At 37.1% G+C, this 19,634-nt stretch overlaps 2 protein-coding genes across 2 annotated transcripts; one reads left to right on the forward strand and one right to left on the reverse strand.

The window, feature by feature from the left end:
* The first annotated feature begins 4,171 nt into the window (after positions 1 to 4,171).
* Positions 4,172 to 6,264, forward strand: LOC103320374 (cyclin-D3-3-like). Its single transcript, XM_008222052.3, has 4 exons — positions 4,172 to 5,031; positions 5,120 to 5,321; positions 5,469 to 5,599; positions 5,711 to 6,264. The coding sequence occupies exons 1-4, from the start codon at positions 4,495 to 4,497 to the stop codon at positions 5,966 to 5,968; spliced, it is 1,128 nt and encodes a 375-aa protein (XP_008220274.2). The 5' UTR covers positions 4,172 to 4,494; the 3' UTR covers positions 5,969 to 6,264.
* Positions 6,265 to 12,976: 6,712 nt separating this feature from the next.
* Positions 12,977 to 19,095, reverse strand: LOC148919615 (uncharacterized). The gene is made up of 2 exons (XM_089044399.1): positions 19,021 to 19,095; positions 12,977 to 13,519 (listed from the first exon to the last, which is right to left on the reverse strand). The coding sequence occupies exons 1-2, from the start codon at positions 19,093 to 19,095 to the stop codon at positions 12,977 to 12,979; spliced, it is 618 nt and encodes a 205-aa protein (XP_088900525.1).
* Positions 19,096 to 19,634: the final 539 nt, after the last annotated feature.

Raw genomic sequence — 19,634 nt, forward strand, 5'->3', positions numbered from 1 at the left:
TTAGAGAAAATGACCAGGTAATTGTGTAAATTTATAAAACATTGTTACCCATTTATTCGATGTTACTATTGGTATAATGATCTTATGGATATTGGCTTGTTTTGGTAAAGTTGTTTAATGCTTTGTGGTCTAAAACTGGTAGAATATTCTCAACTTTAAAGTTTCCCCACCTATGAGCTTTACTTTGCATTAATTTTTGAACAACAGAAAGATGGTAAAAACCAGTTGTTTTCCCCCTCTTTTATTGCTTTGTACTATTCAATTACAGAAGAGTGAATAACAGCAAATAAAGCTCGAAATCTTCTCTGCCATGCTATAAATAAAAAAACTCTCTGTATCTTTATGTTTGTAAAGAAGCAATTCCATAAGGGAAAGGGGAGGGTGTGTTTCTGTAGAAGCATGTTGTATTATTGTTGGTTTGTGATTGTCCCTTGCTGCAGGTGGGTAGATAAATTATCAAGTTTCATGACTGTAAACAGGTGCTGCGCATTAATTAGGGATTGAACCACTCTTTCTCCGTCGATTACTTGTTTAGCATAACAATCTCTGCATATTATGGCTAGCGGGTTCAAGGGTGGCTAAAAAAGACTCACTGTAGAAGCTATTGGGTAACCAATAATGGGAAAATACATTAAGTCTCTTTATGCGTGTTTTTCTCACAAACAAATCACAGTTTTACACGTATGCAAACTTTTGACTGCATATGTCGGTTAGGTTAGTTGGTCGGAGCCTGTAAATTAGGTTAGTTTTAGAGTAATGACTGTTTACCTGTAATTATTCTTATTATTTAATGCATGCATGGTGTGTGAAGATTAAGAAAAGGTAAATTAGAGAAAAGTGGTTAATCTGGGCCTCTTGAGTAATCAGAGGTCAACTCTCGTCTATCATCATCTCAGTAGTTACAATCAATAAGAGTAACTTCTGTAGGGTGGTGCCGTAATTATGAGACAAACATTATGATTAGGTTCGGACGCTGTTCTGGGTGGGCCCCTCCTCTACATGGAGAGTGCCCACAACTGGACGGAGAAGATCCATGTGGGCCCTCACCCCCACAGCCCATATAATAGGCATGATGAGTTTTCTCTTGCTTGCTAATACACATGGGGCTTAAAAGATCTCTACGATCTTAAACGAACAAGCAACGGCTGTGATTCTTGTGATGGTCTTATCAGCTATAGACTGCGAGCTATGACGATGGTTTGATGAGTTCCAATAAAGGGGTTTGCTTGCTTGCTTGCTTGCTTTCCGTTGCTGTGATTGAAATGTGAGGAAATGAACCAACTTTCTGTATCTTCAGAGAGTGGGCATATCTGACTTTGACCAGAATGATGAAATAGGTGGTGGTGTTTTAGGAAAGGAAAAAAATGCTAATAATGATCGTACAAAAAAGTAAAAGGTAAATTAGTAAAGAAAAAGAAAAAAAAAACCAAAGGAGAGCTTTGGAGGCTTTCTAACAGTAAAACAGGGCCAACCTTTGTTCAGTTTTAGTTTTGATTTTAGAGGGATATTTGAGTGGGTTGGGGTTGGAATTTGGAAACCTTCACCACCACCACCACAAATGCACAAATCACAATCTCATTGATGGAGTCTGAGTCTATAACCTGCTACAGCACAAACACTTTTTGTCCTCACACTATCTTCTTTCGCTCTCTAGCTTCATTTCTTGGAGAGTGTACCCTATAAAAGGACCAAGAAAAGAAGAACAAAAAATTAAAGCAACATCTCAGTCTTATTAGACTCTCAGCCCTAGAAAACCTCGACACCAAAAATAGAAAAGGGGAAAAAATTTCTTATAGTCTTATTAATCATCATGTTTTTTTATACAAGCGATATTATGATAGGAGAATTCGAGCACATGACCTCAAGTGCATGGTAAATACTCTTAAACACTTGAGTTACAAGTCCCTTATAGGTTGATCAACATGTTGGAAGGATAATATTACGAGAGGGATGATTCGAGCGCATAAATCTCAACTACTCTTAAACACTTGAGCTATAAGCTCTTTGTCGGTTAATCAACATGTTATAAGGATATTAGTAACGGAAAAATGATTATAACATGTGTGGATGGAATTAGGGCGTAGCAGAACATGTATGTGGGATAAACGGTCCCGTCCTTATTGTTAAGAAACACGTAGAGTGGAGTACTGAATTAGCAACATATAGAGCAAACACTCAGCGAAGGGTTGTTTTTTAATCTTTTATTAGTGTTACATGGCATAGAGGGAGGGAAGGTAAGTCTGAGGAGCTTGAAGACATACAGTGCTAGACACAGTGTGTTCTCTCTCTTCTGTAATTGTTGCTGGCTGTTGTTGTAAACATAATGGTTGAGTGCAGTGCAGAGGGAGACCACCTTTTCGTACAAAAGAGGAATTGAGTTGTCCTGCTGCTGGGGAGTTTGTAATTCCAAGAAATATTCATTTTAAACTTGGCTTGTTGATCTCTGAAATTTTAAAGAATGCTTAATACCAAGCAAAAAAAAATAAAAAATAAAAAATATATATATACAAATAATGAGCCTTCAAAAATCTTATAATCTTCTTAAAACTTAATTGGATATTCAAAACTCATTACGTGCAAAACAGTTCAGTTATGTGACTATAATCTGCCTTATGCGTTGTGTGTTAATATAAGAGGGAGATTCAAACTTGAGACATTTGGTAACTTTGTGAAGAGAAGTAACACTAGATTAATAGCTAGTTGATACAATAGGATGTCTCAAATACGATAGCAAACCGGGGAAAATAACCCTGCAACAAATAGGATCATCAATATTTAAAGAAACAAATAAAGAAATGAAAAGAGTTAGCTCCCGGATGCCTTTACTTCTTCTCTAGGTTAAAGCTTAAAATTATATGTATAAAGTTTCACTTTTCCTTTTACCAAAACCAATCAAACCAAAATCTTTATTACGAATTTTTCAGTATAAATTAAAAACCATACATAGTCAATGATAAAAAGCTCCTTATTCACCTATAGACAAGTATATAAGCAAATTTTATTACAATGTAACACTTGCAGCGAACTTCATCCATTTGTTCGGCTAAAATGTAACAACACCTAAAAATTAAGATCTACCTAGTTCAGAAAAACAAAAACAAAAAACAAAACAATTGTCATGGCTGATGGCACCCAACATAGAGATAGGCATCTACAACATGGTTTTAGGCATCTACAACATGGTTTTAAATACTTGACACTTGACACCCTAACCATATCAATATCCCACCTAGCCCCACTCCCATGTCGCTTGAATGTCTAATAATATATGGAGATAATTTGCATATATGAGCTGCAGAGGCAAAGGCATCCGAGAGAGACAACTCTTTTCTTTTATTTTTCTTTTATATTTTAAATAAGTAAGATGAGATCATTTGATGCATAACGTTATGTATGAATCATATGAGATGAGAGCTTCATCCCAAAAGCACGTAGTCTGACACCGATTCATGCACAACGGTCTTAAATCATACACAAAGTTGTTTTGCGCCACAAATTTTATGTGTAAAATAATAAAAGGTGTGAAAACAGAGCTCAATACAAAAATGGCGATGCAATCTTGTGTCTAACCTACACAACACAAAGCTGCCAGCTCATTTGTTATCGTTGCAAATAATATTTTATAATATTTGAATTGGGAAAGAAAATTTCAAAAAATATTTATTGGCACCGATTTTGGTCGTTGCAATGTGCACCAGATTTAGAGGGTAAATTGTTTTTCGCGCGAAGGGCTCCCGCTCGCGCCAATTTCACCCACTCTTGCTGTATCCGAGACTAAAATATAAGGCTAGATTTATCCTCTGATAATAAAAACATATAGAAAAACAAAATACAAATTATATAAAAATAATTAAATAAACAGCCACAAATAACACAAGCGCAGAGCAGAAGATCCTCTCGTGTCCGGCCACTCATACCCCCCCATTCTACCAGCTCGAAGCATTCTTTTTTATTCATATTTGGTGTGGATGTGCATGTTCATCACATGGTCATCTGATCAGACGGCTCATGGCATCCGACGACTTTGATCACAGGGGGTTGATAGGAGGTGGGCCTGAAATGCAAGGTGAGGAAGATGCAAATGTCACGTGTCAACTTGTTGTGCTGCATAGTCCATTATGCATCAAGGTCCGGTGGATTTAGGCACGCGAGCTCCCCAATTGAAAAGAGCAGAATTTTACAGTGACAGTAGGAAGGGAAAAACAAAACCAAACAAAACCAAACAAACAACCCACAAGTTATATATAAAACCGCATCTTTGAGAGAGTGAGTTGTGGTCACTGCTCAGTCCCCCTCCCCTCCTCTTCCCTACTGCTCTGCTCTTTAAATCACAGACAGATAGAATACTGAGAGAGAGAAAGAGGTAGAGATTAAGATTGAGAGAAGATGCCTAAGGCTGAGTCTTCAGGCCTCTCTTTCTTCTTCACACTCTCTGCCTCTGGCCTGTTCATGAAGTAATGAGCCCAGAACCAAACCTCTTCTTCTCAGAAGAAGATGGATCAACATCATCATCAGCGAGAAGTAGAACCAAGTGAAGAACAAAACCCAGTTTTCCTTTTGGATGCTCTGTATTGCTCAGAAGAGCATTTGGAGGAGCAAGCGAGTGTAGTGGAGTATTTCCAAGAGGAAGATGAATTTGTAGGAGACAGTTGTTACAGCAATATTTCATCGTATAAGCCAATAAAAGTTCCAATCTTGCTAGAGCAAGACTTGTTTTGGGACAACGAGGAGCTAATCTCGCTGTTATCCAAAGAAGCAGAACAAAATGGTGAGCTTCAAAAACCTCTCCAAATCAGCTCATCCGTGTCTGGGGCTCGTAAAGAGGCAGTGGATTGGATGCTGAGAGTGATTACCCACTTCTCTTTCTCTGCTCTCACTGCCGTTCTTGCTGTGGATTACTTTGATAGGTTCTTCTTCAGCCTCCAGTTTCAGATTGAGAAGCCATGGACGACCCAGCTTGCTGCTGTGGCTTGTCTCTCTCTTGCTGCCAAAGTGGAGGAGACCCAAGTTCCCCTTTTACTGGACTTCCAAGTATGTTCATGTTTGATTGTTTAAAGCTTGTGATTTTGTGTCCATGTCCTGATTTGCTAAACCAATCTGGGTTTTTCTGACTTTTAAGGTGGAAGACAGTAAGTATTTTTTTGAAGCTAGAACTATTAAGAGAATGGAGATTTTGGTGCTCTCCACACTTCAATGGAAGATGAACCCTGTCACTCCACTTTCATTTGTCGATTACATCACAAGGAGGCTTGGGCTAAAACACCATCTCTGTTGGGAGTTTCTCAAGAGATGTGAGCTCATCCTTCTGAATCTCATTTCAGGTAAAGCCATCCCTAATCTTGCCCTTCCCTTATTCTCAAACTTGATCCCTTTTCTGCAATAACATAGACAACAAACAAAGTTAAGTTGAAATCTTTAATCCTTTCTTACAATATTCTTGGCCTTTTCTTTGAATTTTAAAATTGCAGATTCTAGGTTCATGTCTTTCCTTCCATCTGTAGTGGCCACTGCTACAATGCTGCACGTTGTCAACAATATAGAACCCTGTTTACATGTCGAATATCAAAACCAGCTCTTGGGCATTCTCGGAATTGACAAGGTTTGTTCACCCTTTAACCCGAATCTCCAAGCACCAATCTTTCCTATACTAAAACATGGAAAGTTTGAATTTTTTATCAAAGTTCTCAAACTCTGATTGAATCTTAAACAGGACAAAGTGGATGATTGCTATAAGCTTGTCCTGGAATTGTCATCATCAGGAGGCCATTGCAAACCTTCCAACAAGCGCAAGTTTGGTTCAATTCCTGGCAGTCCAAATGGAGTTATAGACATGTCGTTTAGCTCTGATAGTTCAAATGATTCGTGGGCCGTGGCCTCATCAGTCTCGTCTTCACCAGAGCCTCTGTCAAAGAAGAGGAAGCTCAGCCACAACCCAAATGCAGAGATTCTCAGCTTCATCCCTCGCTAGTTCCTCAAATGGTTCCCACCTTTTTTCATTAAGGACCCAAAAAAAAGTCTTTCCATCTCTAATAAGTACTTATGTTCTTATGCGATTTGTTAAATTGCATACCATCTCTGAAACTTTCATCCTAATTTTGCCAACCAAATCCGATCCACATACTCAATGATCTCTGGACTGTTCTGTGGATGATGGATTATATGGGATTAGGAAACAGAGATGGTTTGCATTTTATCCGGAGGAAAGTTTTTAAGAACATGAACATAGCAATGAAGAGTGTACTTGCAGCAGGCAGTATTATTATATATCTCTACTCATAAGCCTCTCTTGCATGGCCTTTCTAAAGAAAAAAACAAAAAGAAAACAATAATATCTATGTGGCTTTTTCTTCCACATTATTATAAGCTTCTCATTGCCCATCATTCTTAATTTTGTATAAATATGTACCCAACGTTAACATTTGGTTGCTGGCAAATAGCAGTCGGCAATCCAAAAAACAAAACAAAAGAAACACCAAAAAATTTCTGCATAATTGGAACATGAAAATAACACTTGTGGTCTGATTTCCTGAAGAATTAAAATGAAATTTTTGGTAGAAAAGGCCTGTTATGCATGTGGTTAGAGGAACGTGCTGTCGGCCACAACCATTTTAGGTGTTGGAAAATATTGTGAGTATAAGTTGGAGGTTTGACCTCGATGGATGAGCTAAATCTTGTATGACTTTGGGTTTGAAATTTGCCCTAATCACTTGAACAAGACCAACAGGTGTAAACCCACCAAATCTCTTAACACCGTCCACCTCGACTTTCAATGCATGCCATGCCTCTCTTCCCACCTATAAGCTCCTATGATATTTACTAATTTTATTTGTAGTAGTAATTAATGGACCATTTTATATCAATATTAACATTGATAAAAAAAATGGACCATTCAATATTTCCAAAGTGCATTTCTTGTAATTATACATTTATTAGCTTTGGTATCTTATTAACAGTGGCATGGCATGCCCCACCAAACAAGGCCAGGTCAACTAGCAGAAAAAATTTCTTGTAACGGAAAATAATGTAATGGTATGTGAAAAAATTATTTCGCGTATCATTGCTCTATTGACCAGAAATTAAAAAAAGTATTATCCCGTTACATGAATGTCTCTCTTGTCAACTAGAGTTACAAATAATAGAGAATGACCTTCGTACTATGTATTTGCAAAAATGCCCATTTTAAGTGCTTTAATTTCAGATTTGTAAAAGACCCTTTGATTGAAAAGTTCAACTTCTTAATCTTGTATGTGTTGCTTAGCAAATGAGAAGGAAGGGGATGAATTCAATTCATTTAGATTGCTCCCACCACATTTGTAGGCAAGAATTGGACCGATCGATCTCACTTAATAGTGGTTAATCATCACAAAAGACACCCACAATAAGCACTACATGTGCTTTCTACTAGCTCCCACAAGAAACAATTTAATGCATGCCTAGTGTTTGAGCTTACTTAGGTACAATATAATCAATCTCCTAATTATTTTCTAATGCACCGCGATTGCCGGAGTCAATATAAAATAAGAAGCTAGCTCAAATTTCCGTTGATATATATTGACCCCGTCTCATATACTATATAAGTAATCTATTGCTAGATTTGGTAATTGCCACTATAATAATACATAGAATATTGCATTGAAGTGTCGCACTTGTGTAGAAATCTCTTGGCCTAGTCTATGTAGAAGAAGAAAAGCACGTGGATGAAAGGTGGAATTATGGAAAAGAGGAACCAATAAAGAAAGCGGAGAATTTAGAAGATTAAGAAGAAATTAGTTTTATGTAAAATAGTATTATTTGCGTTTCATACAAGTATTTCTGAAGTGAAAAAAAATAAAGAAAAGGTGAAAGTGGGTGGGGGGAATGCTGAAATCGGGGAACAATATCTTTTGATTTTGTATGAGATGTCTTTGTTGTTCCTTACACTTTGCTTGCTTTTTGGGCATAAGACTATTCAGACTGTAGGCGTATTTTCAACCTAAAAAGAAAAAGGAAGAAAGACAATGATAACATACGGATTGTTTGATAAAAGTCCAGAAAGAAAGAGAGAGCAATGGGTTCCAGCATATCACATTTCCTCTTCTTTCTCGGTTGCTGCCCTCTTTAAACTCCTGAAAGCTGACCCCTTTTCCTCTTTTCTTTTTTTCTTTCCAAATTCCAACAATTGTATATCAATTCAATTGACTAGTGGCTCAAGTATGCATGCTTACAACTGTAAAATTTATACCTTCATGTTAATAATTTTGTCAATCATTTGCAACCGTTCCGTTATTGAGAACGCGAACAAAAATTTGAATCAATATTGGAGGTGTTCAATGCGAGAAGCTATTATGTTTAAAGTTATGGGGGTTTAAAATTATTGAAACATCGTCCACCACCTTTGATTCGGCGCAACCATCGTTGTTTGGCACAGATGATGAATGAATTTATGAAAAATCACACATTCTGCTCGTGAGTGGCTTAATGATAAGGCGACCCTTTTATATATATATATATCTATCCCAATATGTATCCAAATAATTGGTTTAAATTCGCAACATCTTTATCATCATTCATATCAATCCCAGGTTTGGTTGCTGTTGTTGCAGAGTCTAGCAGCAGGACAGTCGGATTGTTTTATCCTATATGATCTAAACCACAGGATTGGCATCCAATGGGCTTGGCTGGGCTGGTCTGAACTGGACTGGTCTGGGCTGCTTATTGTCTCTGGTATATAGCTTGTCACACTTTCCCATGAAATGCCAAACGTACTATTCAGATTTCAGAGGCTCTCTCGGACTTTTTAACAAGTCAAGACAGTCCTGCACTGCACGGCACTGCCTTTGGTCCTTCCGGATTTGTTTTTACGGAAGATGCATGGAGCTGGCTGGGTCATATGCTTTGAAAGTATTTTTACATAATCTGTTTGGAAACAAAATACATAATCTGTTTGGAAACAAAATAAAACAAGGGTCCATTATTTTTTGCCAAACCATGCGGCCAATGCCATGGCCGTACAAAAGTGGTCCACAATATGATTATGATATTGCATTGGTCAGCTTTCAGCAGCTGTGGTCCAATCTTGCAAATTAAACTCGTTTCTTGGTTTGGTTTGGTAGGTAATTTTCTGTTTTCTATTTGCCTTTTGTTCGTCATTCTGTTTTTTTAACATTTTGCTCTGTTAACATTTTTTTACACTGAAATTCAAGAGGTAAAAAAATTATAATTGCTTACAAGTACAGTATCTAATCCTGAGTGTTTTTGGGTAGAAAAATTTGTATAAAACAAAAATAGCAAAATAATGTTATTCTCGTTGCACACAAGTGTTTCTCGTTTCTTGAGGGCAGTGGTCCTGTCTTGAGATGAGATACATGAAATGACCTTTAGGCCTCCTCAAGTGTCCAGCTATGCTGGGAAAAAAGAAAGCATTATTACTACATTTTAGCTGTGTAGATCCACCTCTGCAGGCGTTTGGATTAGTTAATAAATATTGGTGGCAACCAATAACTTAACCATTTGGCTTTGCCCTGACAAGGTTTCTGTGTATACTTAATTTAGCAGAGATGTATATCCTTTTTTTTTCTTTTTCTTTTTTGACTTGAGAGATTGGGACAATATAGCATTTATGCTTGTAGAACTTATCTGTTGTTTGTTTCCTTCACCCTTTTCTTCGCCTTGGATGGATGACTTACATTTCCTGTAATTACCCTACCCTTTGCGAGGTATAAGATATATTTTACATTTTACATATTATTTTTGCAGAAAACAGGCAACTATATATGGATGAATCATGAATGTTAACTGGCAATTTGACTTGGACAAAACTTGATTACTAAAGATAAACAAACTTAAATATCATTGAAGGTTGAACGTAATAAATCAAATATCAACTAACTATTAGTCTAGAGATTTTTCTTTTTTTAATAATAATAGAAGTTTTAAGTTGGAATTCCCGATCTCTTGTTATTGAAATTTGAAAGAGGTTTTAGCTTTGTTTTTTCAGGAAACCAATTTTGCTATTTGTTCACCTTTATGGGGTCCAACACAGGGGAATTGTCCATCAACATGAGCCCTACAGAATTGAAGTGAAGGCCCGCATGAAAGATGAAATGTACTTTTGTTAACTAATGGTCAAATAAGAACTGTTGAGATTTACTTTCAACTCATTCAAGGCTCCGCATGAATTGGGCTTTGTTAGAATGTACGGCTTTGACTATACAATTGACCAATCCAAGGTTCATACGTAGAGTTAAGGCCTAACCCAAGTGGAGTTGGACAACAGAACTTGGGCTCTAACATGAAAATTAAGAAGAGACCTTACAATCATCATTTTTTTTAAAAAAAAAAAAATTATAAGAGCCATGGATAAAACTTGCTTCTAAAACCGATAAAACTTGCTTATCGGTGTTGAATAGTAGTGGACCGTTGAAATTTAATATGGTATCAGAGCGGGTTGATTGACTCAGCTTGAATTGGGTCTTTACCTTACCCAATATGTAGTGTTAACATGTTGGACTTGAATATTTACCCCTACTCCTTATTCAATACGTGATGTTCACGTGTCGGACTTAAATGATTGACTCCGATGTAGACTTGTCTCCACATGTGCCCTAATATGTGATGGTCTCACGTGAGGGGGCGTGTTGAAGAATATAAGTCTCACGTCGAAAACTTGACTAAATAAAATAAAATATATAATGAATTGTTCTACTATTAATAGCACAAAGGCCTTTTGTGATAAAAGCCCACACTTATTGAGCTTTATAGGTGGTTAAATTGAAAACAATATCGGTATTGCTAGTAGTGAACTGCTAGCTCATCTCTCTGAAATTTAATAAATAGTACTCCACAAGCTCTCAAACAATCCCAAGTTACGTTATTTTTGCAATGCGGGTAGTGGGTGTCAACAACATTCCACAATGCTTCAACTTAAAGTACTAAACGATTTGATAATATTTCCATATATCGTCTTAATCCGGTGTATAGGTCGCCCATTCCGCAAAGTCTAGTACCAATGATAAGGAGAAAGTGCCAAAAGTTCTTAACCATCTCAAAATATGCTAGTAAATTTAAGCATTTAGTGTGCATGAAATTAGACATGGTGAGGAATATGTGGGCTCGAACTCTTCTGCCTCCCACTTGTCCACCTGTGTGTGTGTTGAATTGCCTCAACGAAGAGTCGAAGAGTCAAGAATACTTGTCGACTCATCAGGCGACAAGGGCACCACACACCACACAGAAGAGTGCTCAAGAAATAAGGCCAAACTTGGTACTGTTTGGTTATAGCTGTTCTGGAAGGTCCATGTTCGTCTCAGTCTAGTAGCTAGTAGCTCAGTGTCCACTGAGAGAGAGAGAGAGAGAGAGAGAGAGAGAGAGAGATGGCCATTTTTCTGTTGCTAGCTGCTTGTTCCAATTCTAAATTTGATGAGGTCCTCCAACTACTCAAAGATCTTAAAGACCCAAATTGGTGACATTGATTAGCATGGAAATTTGGCCTCCTGTCAATCAGATCGAATTGGTCATTTTGGCTCGTTGCACCCACACGCCCACTTGCATTATAATATTGTTTTGTTACAGGCTTACAGCTTATTTATTTTGCATATTTGATAATTTTGATAGGACATATAAAAAGCACGCGTCCTTTATGTCCTGTCTTAAAATGTGATAACGGTGGTTGCAACTTGCAACTTGCAACTTGCACGCACCACATTCGGACAAATCCAAGTGTTTCACATTCTATTGGTTCGTCCGTGGATATTTAGGGTTTTGTTTGATAAGTTGCCTTTCACTTTTATACAGGGAGGGAACAAACCCAAGTGCCATGCCATGTTCTTCGCACACTACTACTATACCACTGGTGATAATAATAAGAGAATAAACCCTATTTTAGGAAGGCCAATAAACCCTATTTTAGGAACGCCAATCATATATATATATATATATATATATATAATACTGGAGTGACTTTTCTGGATGAGGAGGGATGAAATGACGATTGAGTGGTTAATAGGCTTTAGCCATTTTGACTGGACCTGCAAGATGATTGTAACAGGGTTCAATTATAAAAATACGGGTATTACTTCTGTGAAGGTATGGGGATGTTTTGTATAATTTACTGGCCATAGGGTGTGAGAATGAGTTGTGACTTGGAATGGATCATAGGTAGACACCAGAGCTAACTGATCATTGGGGCGAGGATGACTGATTGTAGAACCAAGACGTGAAAATCGATTGATGACTTGGAGTGGTGGATTTCATGGGAAAGGGATGATTTGGGATGGTGTATTTTTTACTGTAGTTACTCAGGAGGGAAGCTTTCTGGTTGTTGACTGGGTTTCATCTTTGACGGGTTTTTTATCCGCCATTCCTCTGTTCCTTTCTATGGTACGAAATTTGGGAATACTATTTTCAATGCCTTTCAAATATTCAATATTGGAATCAAATATACTTAATATAGCCTGCCATCTTGCAAAAATATGTTTTGTTTTGAACATCCTTTTCTAAAACATTTTTTTGCACTTTTACAATCAACTCTTATTAAAAAAAAATTAATTAAGTAAATCGTCTAGAAATTTTGAAATGCATAGTACAGTAGATAAAATTTCTTTATATATATATATATATATATTAATTAAGTAAATCGTCTAGAAATTTTGAAATGCATAGTACAGTAGATAAAATTTCTTTATATATATATATAGAGCTTCTATTGAGATTCATGTTGTATTCCAAAGGATCCCAAAACAGGGAATAGAAATACAGATAGAAGGCAAAAGCCACAAAGAGCCAGCATAACACATGAAACAAACTACCAAAAGCAAGGTTAGACATAGCTAGATTCCACCGGAACCTAGAACAAACAGTCCCTACCCAGTAAACTAACTACTAATAGGAATTAAAACTAAATTGCAGATGCAACAAGAGGTGGACAAGGCAAACCATCGATGTTAACACCCCAACGAGAGACAATGGTGGTCTGTCGACCCAACTTTCCATAGCTCTGTTACCTATCGACGCCATGAGCCGCACGATTTGCACTCCTAGGTACCCAAGACCAAATCACCTCTTCGAAGCTCGAAACCACATCATGGATTTCGTCAATAAGAGGGAGGATAGCCCAGGAGTTGTTATCATGATTTCCAGAGATGCCATCTAGTAACACCTTGCAATCTGTCTCCAAGATGACTTTCATATTACCCCTGTTTTTAGCAAGATGTAAAGCACAAAGAGCTGCTGCACTAAGAGATGAAACACATGAAAGTGGGGAGGCAAGACCACCACACCAATCCCCAGAGGAATTACGAGACACAATGCCAATGCTGCCCTTCATTGTGCCAGGAAGCCAAGAGCCATCCAAGTTGAATTTTACATAGCTTGGGCTTGGATTAGACCACCGGGTTCCTTGGACTTGATGAACAGGAGAAAGGTTCCCTCTAGCATCAACCTTGGAGTTAACCGCTAAATATTCAGAGCAAGCATCTCTAGCATGGGTGATCACAAGCCTTGGATCAGGGCTAACCCCATTAAAAACGAATTTGCACCTTGCCTTCCAGATTTCCCAACACAGGAAACTGAGAAAAGATAATAAAAAATTGCCATCCATTCTTGAGGTGCCAAGTATCGAAATAATGCCTTCAATCCATCTATCAAAAGTCGAGATCCTCCGGGGGTCAACTTTGTAGGAAAGGTCTGAGCCAAACCACACAAGTTGAGTCCACGGGCAAAGAAAAAGAATGTGTCCACCGATTCTTCAAAACCTTCGCATATTGGGCAGATAGGATCCGTTGCAATTTTTCTTTTAAAAAGAGCAAGTCTGGTTGAGATGGATCCAGATAGAGCTCTCCAAAGAAACAGTTTTATTTTTGGGAGAGTCTCCATCTTCCATATGGTCTTCCAAACCCCTTCCGAGACAAAGTGTGAGGAGTGATTATGGCTTGCAATGTCGGTATTTTGTCTAGCATGAAAACGGTGGTACCCCGACTTGACAGTATACGAGCCACTTGAGTTCCATGGCCTATTGAGAAATCCATCAAATAAGCTTATTTGAGGAACATCCTTGTATGACGTACTTCATATTGTATTTCATTAATCCAAACCGTCTATTTTGTAGGTAATCATTTAAAGATCATCTCTATCAATGGCGGAGGGAGCTAAGGCCCAGGGTGGGCATGTGCCCCCTCTCAAATCTTCATTGAGGCTATTATCTTCTTAATAAAATCATACTTTTCTTAACCAAATTTTATTTATCTCTTTGTATTTATCTCTTATTTTCCTTTCTCACTATCATTGATGCCCTTTCAATATCTCTTATTGCTTCGACTCTTGATTTTATAGTGATAAATTATCGTTCAAATTTTCTTTGTGAGTATTTTTTATAAAATATATTTCATTTGATTTTTTGCTAGGATCGATAATGAGTAGATAGTTAATATAACATGTAAAATAATGAAAATTAATATAACATGTAAAATAATGAAGTATAGAAATTAAAACTAGGGATTTTGTAATTAGTTTGGTTGTCACTCTAAAAAAAATTATTTCAAAATATGAGGTGCCCCCTCTGTTAAAATTTTCTAGCTCCGCCACTGATCTCTATCAATAATAATAATCATAATCACTTTAATCCGATATCATTTGATCGCTCAATTGAGTTATTTAGTACTTTATTAAAGCACTTTATTCATTGATTTTGTAGGATATAATTGGATGTCGAAACGGTTTTTGATTTGTCTAATTTTTTGAAAGGATGGTCTATGAATATAGATTTTAAAAAATAGACAGTTTGGATCGTTGAATTTTTTTTTTGTAGGGGACACCCCATGTAGGGCAAAAAATCACTTGAATCCGATATCATTTGACAAATCAATTGAGTTATTGGAATTTTAGCACTTTTTTGAATCACCGTGTTCATTAATTTTATAGGACACAATTGGATGTTAAAACGGTTTCCGATTTATCTAATTTGTTGTAAGAATAATCTTTGAATAAAGACCTAAAAATTAGATAGTTTAGATATAATTGAAAGAAGAAAAAATTGCATGTTACTCTAAAGAGCATCCCTCAATATATATATATATATATATATCTGGTGGGTGGTTGACAGATTGATCGAAAAATACTTCAAAGGTTATTTTTCTATAATTTTGACATGGTACTTAACCTTTTGTTTTCTTCTTTCTCTCTGTTCCTTGGAAACCCCAGTTCTTTTCTCCCTCCCTTATTCACATGAGAATTCATCAAGCATTGAAATTGGAAAATCAATTTATCAGCTCTGTGATTTAGAGGGGTAACTAAATAAATTTTTTTGGGAAGCTCTTTCTGAGTCAGAAATTTTTGTTTCTATATGGATTTTTTTTTTCCTACTTATATAAGGCCTCGACATCCATATTTGCACAGGGCCTCCAAAATCAATAGACCGGCTCTGGTTGTGAGAGCCAAAATGCACTAGGGTTTGTGGATGGCTCTCTCTATGTATAATATGTGTTGACTAAGTAACATCTTAGTTTCCTAAATCAATGTAGCTAATTTCATGTTCGCTTTGTATATCTAGTAGGTGTTTCACATGTCGTATATTCCCAATGCAATTGTTATATCTTCACAAAAGATGATTAGCCTTTGATGCCAACGGGTCAAACTCAATGGAAAAGGATTTTGACTTGCAAATCAGAGGTCTCAAGTTTGAACCTTGATGACATCTTTGTTGTATGTGTGTGAAACCCCTTCTCCTTATAGTTTAGACTATCACTTGTATTTTTTTAATTTTTTAAATAAATAAAAAAGCAAAAAAAGATTAGTCTTCGATTTGTATTGACATTTTTACCTAAAAAGCTTATACTATAGATTCTTTTAGTGTTCCTTTTACTGCTGAGATCTTTTATTATTGTATACCCCCGAATTTACCCTAGAAAAAAAACTGCCGACAAAAGGTTAAATGATTGACAAAGATCTACGGATCCATTTCATTATGAGCTTTTGATTTTCCTAATCATGTTGTGGTTAAAATAATATTGTCTCTAACAACACTGAGTTTAAAAGAAAAAAGAAACTTTACTTGCGCCCCACAATAGCCGAAAGGGCCAACTGTAGAGGATTAGGGGCCAAAAAGACGGGACAAAACCCATTTTTAGTTAAATTATCTTGATTAAGTAAATAATTTAACCGGGGGGGCAGCAGAGGCAGGGAAGCCACTTTGTTGTTGGGAGGAGAAGGGGGGTCCTTTTGTCTTTTTAAGAATGAGTAGCGGAAAGTTGGGAGATACTGCATGACAATAGGACAGAACATGTGATGCGAATCTTTTGAAGCGCACAACAAAGCACAGTGGGGTCCATTAGGGAGCCTTTGCCAATTCAGCAGTGGACCCCAGAAAGCGATTGCAGGAGAAGGGAGAGACAGGTATTATATTTGAAGATTCCGTGGCTCTACACTCTAAACTGCAGCCGTAGGAGCCACCCACCCACCTACTGCCCATGAGCGACGTGGCGTTTTCCAATTTACAATGCGTCTCTCATCAACCCCATCAAAAATATTTTTGCAGTTTATTTTAATATGCCTACTACTTGCAGTGCATCTCCATTCTCAAAAGTGTTTCTGTTTAGAAATGCGTTCTGCATACTCCTCCATTACCATTAACAAGTTACTACCAGCTAGCTGCCTGCCTTAGCTACTTGATGTTGATAGTTTCAATCTTTATTGTTACATTGTTTAATATTGCATGATGTCAATACGTAAATCTTTCCTCCAAATTGTCTGGTGTGTTATATGTGTTTCCACCATTTGCGTCAATGATTAAGACACTGCCCTTCTCTTTGGAAAACATCTCCATGTGCATGCATATTTGAAAATAGATGTTATGGTGATAATAACGTGCATTAATATGCCTCACATGTTATATATTTGAATGATACGCACAATAAGTGTACACTTTTTTGTGTGTGGTGTATGGTGTGTGGTATGTGGTGTGTGGTGTGTGTGTGTGTGTTGTGTGTTATGTGGTGTGTGGTGTGTGTACAGATATAGAGGTGTCAAACGGGCACTTTGCCTTTTGAGATGATGAGGGTTTTAAACCCAATATCCAATTATGGGTGCCATTCTCAAACAAAGACCTTAGTGAGGTGAGTTAGCAAGAAATGACGCATACACAGTCATACATGAATATAGTGGAAAATTCATACGCACCAAGTAGAACATGTGGATCCCAATCGCACCATAATTAATCTAGTGATAAGTAAGTTGAAACTTTTAGATGACATATGACTCGAAGTTGTTAAGAGGCAGATCATTGATTAGCACTAGTTAATTAAGTAAAAATAAAGCTCTTTTAGGACAGTAAGAAGCAGGCACAAGTTATCCCAAAGGGTTAAGTGGTGATTTGCCCCCTAAATTTGTACATATCTTTCAATTAACCCCATATCCTTTTTTTAAGAAAATTAAGGATATGAACTTCTTCTTTTTCTCCAATTTCCCCCATACCATCTAAATCCTCAACATTTCATCCAATTTGGTAAAGAGAGAGAGAGAGAGAGAAGGATAGATAACAAGAGAGAGAAAGCGAAAATCGAAATTGAGAAGAGGAAAAAGAAAGTAGAAAGGAGAGAAGAAAAAAAAAAAAAGGTGTTGCTGCAACCAAATTAGGTGTTTTTGGTAGAGTAGGAATTTAGAATGCGACATATTTTAGGTCTTTGACCTTAAGAGGTTATTGTTTCCTGTCTTATTTGATTTGTGTTTAAAGTTTTTTTGTGTGTAACTTTAAAGGCATATTGACACCAATTATTCAGACCTCTTGGCATCCCAACGAAGAGTTATATGCTTGCGTTCGGGAAAGATGAATTGCTCCTAAAAAGGAATCTATTGATTCTCTCCTAACTGGTTGGACCGTATGTGCGATGATTTACCACCCTCCACCCTCTATTTCTTTCTTCCCCCCAATTCTCCCATGAACACCCCTCCCCGCAAACCTAGAAACCCCTTCAATTTCTTCTCTCCCCACACCACCCCCTCATTCCGGGGACCTGCCCCAACCCCAAACTCCAATCCCTACCGACCAATCCCAGCCTCGCCGACCACTCACTCACTATCCTCCAAGCCACTGCCAAATAACGACCCTCATCCCTACATGAGCTTGCAAAGAGAGAGAGAGAGAGAGAGAGAGAGAGAGAGTATTTCAAATTTTTGTTTATTTTATTTTATGTTTAATGTACAAAATGACTATTTTGCTCTCAATTTTAAACAACAAATTAGATGAAATGTTGTGGATTTAGACGGAGGGGGGAAATTGGCCAAAAAAAAAAGAATATGGGGTAAATCAAGAGTTAGATACAAGTTTAGGGGCAAGTAACCAAGCTAACCTATCTCAAAAATAAATGTTTAATGTTTACGTACTCCAATGTGGATTCATGCAGCAATTTTTAACTATGGACAAAACGAAATTACCACCTATATACCAAAGTTAGGCTAAGATGAAATATAAACCATAGATATAGGTAGGTACAAGGCGAATGACGTGGCCGCACCACACCCTCACATTTAAAAACCGAAAAATACATCTACACCACATGATCGTCTCACACCTTTAGGACACAGGTCGGCAGAAAGGAAAAAAAAAAGTTGGTTAAAAATACTTGGGTTGTTTGTACGCACATAGCATTGTCTTACATATCATTGCCCAATCATAAATTTCATGTTAAATGGTGATTTCGTCCCAAAAGCTAAATGTGACAATATTGTACACGACTCGTTAATACGACATGAATTTGTAAGACAAATTCAGTATTTAGGTATGAGTTATCGTGTCGTGTTGATATCATATTGACCTGTTAAGCTATCATGTCGTATTGTGTCACATTTGCGAATACTCGTTAACCCGTTAAGCTCATATGCATTTTTGTCAATTTATCTCTTTCTTCTGTTTTGTCTCTTCCTCCCCCATTCTCTCGATTCTCTCAGTTTTCTCTCTCTCTCTCTCTCTCTCTCTCTCAAAACCATGAGTCATCCTAGCTGCCTCCCCCTTCTAACTCCCTCCTTCACCGATTGATCCCACCATTCCCTCACCTTCTCCGATGTCTCTTCCTCCTCCACTCCTACCATCTCCGCTGCCCAAACATTTGAGGGCCACTCGTAGGGCATCTCTAATCTCACATTCAAGCTCGTCTATGGACTGTGTGTGTGTGTGTGTGTATTATTATTTTTTTGTGTGCAGTAGTTGATTTTTTAATTGCTTAAAATTTCCTTTCTTTAAAAATAAAAAATAAAAAATTCTTAACGGATTATCGTGTCGTGTTGTGTGATTCGCGAATTGTAACGGGTCGTGTTTGTGTTTAACATTTTCAATCTGTTTTCTTATCGTGTTGTGTCCACCGGTTAAGAAAAGCGGGTTGACACGAAAACAACACGAACACTAAAAAAATGACACAAATGCTAGCTCTACCAAAAGCATGGAAGTTTGATGGCAGTTATGTATGCATAATTAGGTTTGGAAACACTTATAAACAAAATAGTTATCTCATTGTTATGAGGCCACACTTGTTACATTACTGAAGTCCAATTTTTCTTTTTGTACCATGACATTGTTGTTTCAATGAAGTTATATATCTCACTTTGATAAAATAAAATAAAAAGAAAAAGTTTAGGTTTGTCAAATTATCTCATTAACATATTCATGACAA

This window comes from Prunus mume, linkage group LG2 (assembly GCF_029339155.1).
Source record: "Prunus mume cultivar Tortuosa linkage group LG2, ASM2933915v1, whole genome shotgun sequence".
In the NCBI taxonomy this organism is placed as follows: Eukaryota; Viridiplantae; Streptophyta; class Magnoliopsida; order Rosales; family Rosaceae; genus Prunus; species Prunus mume.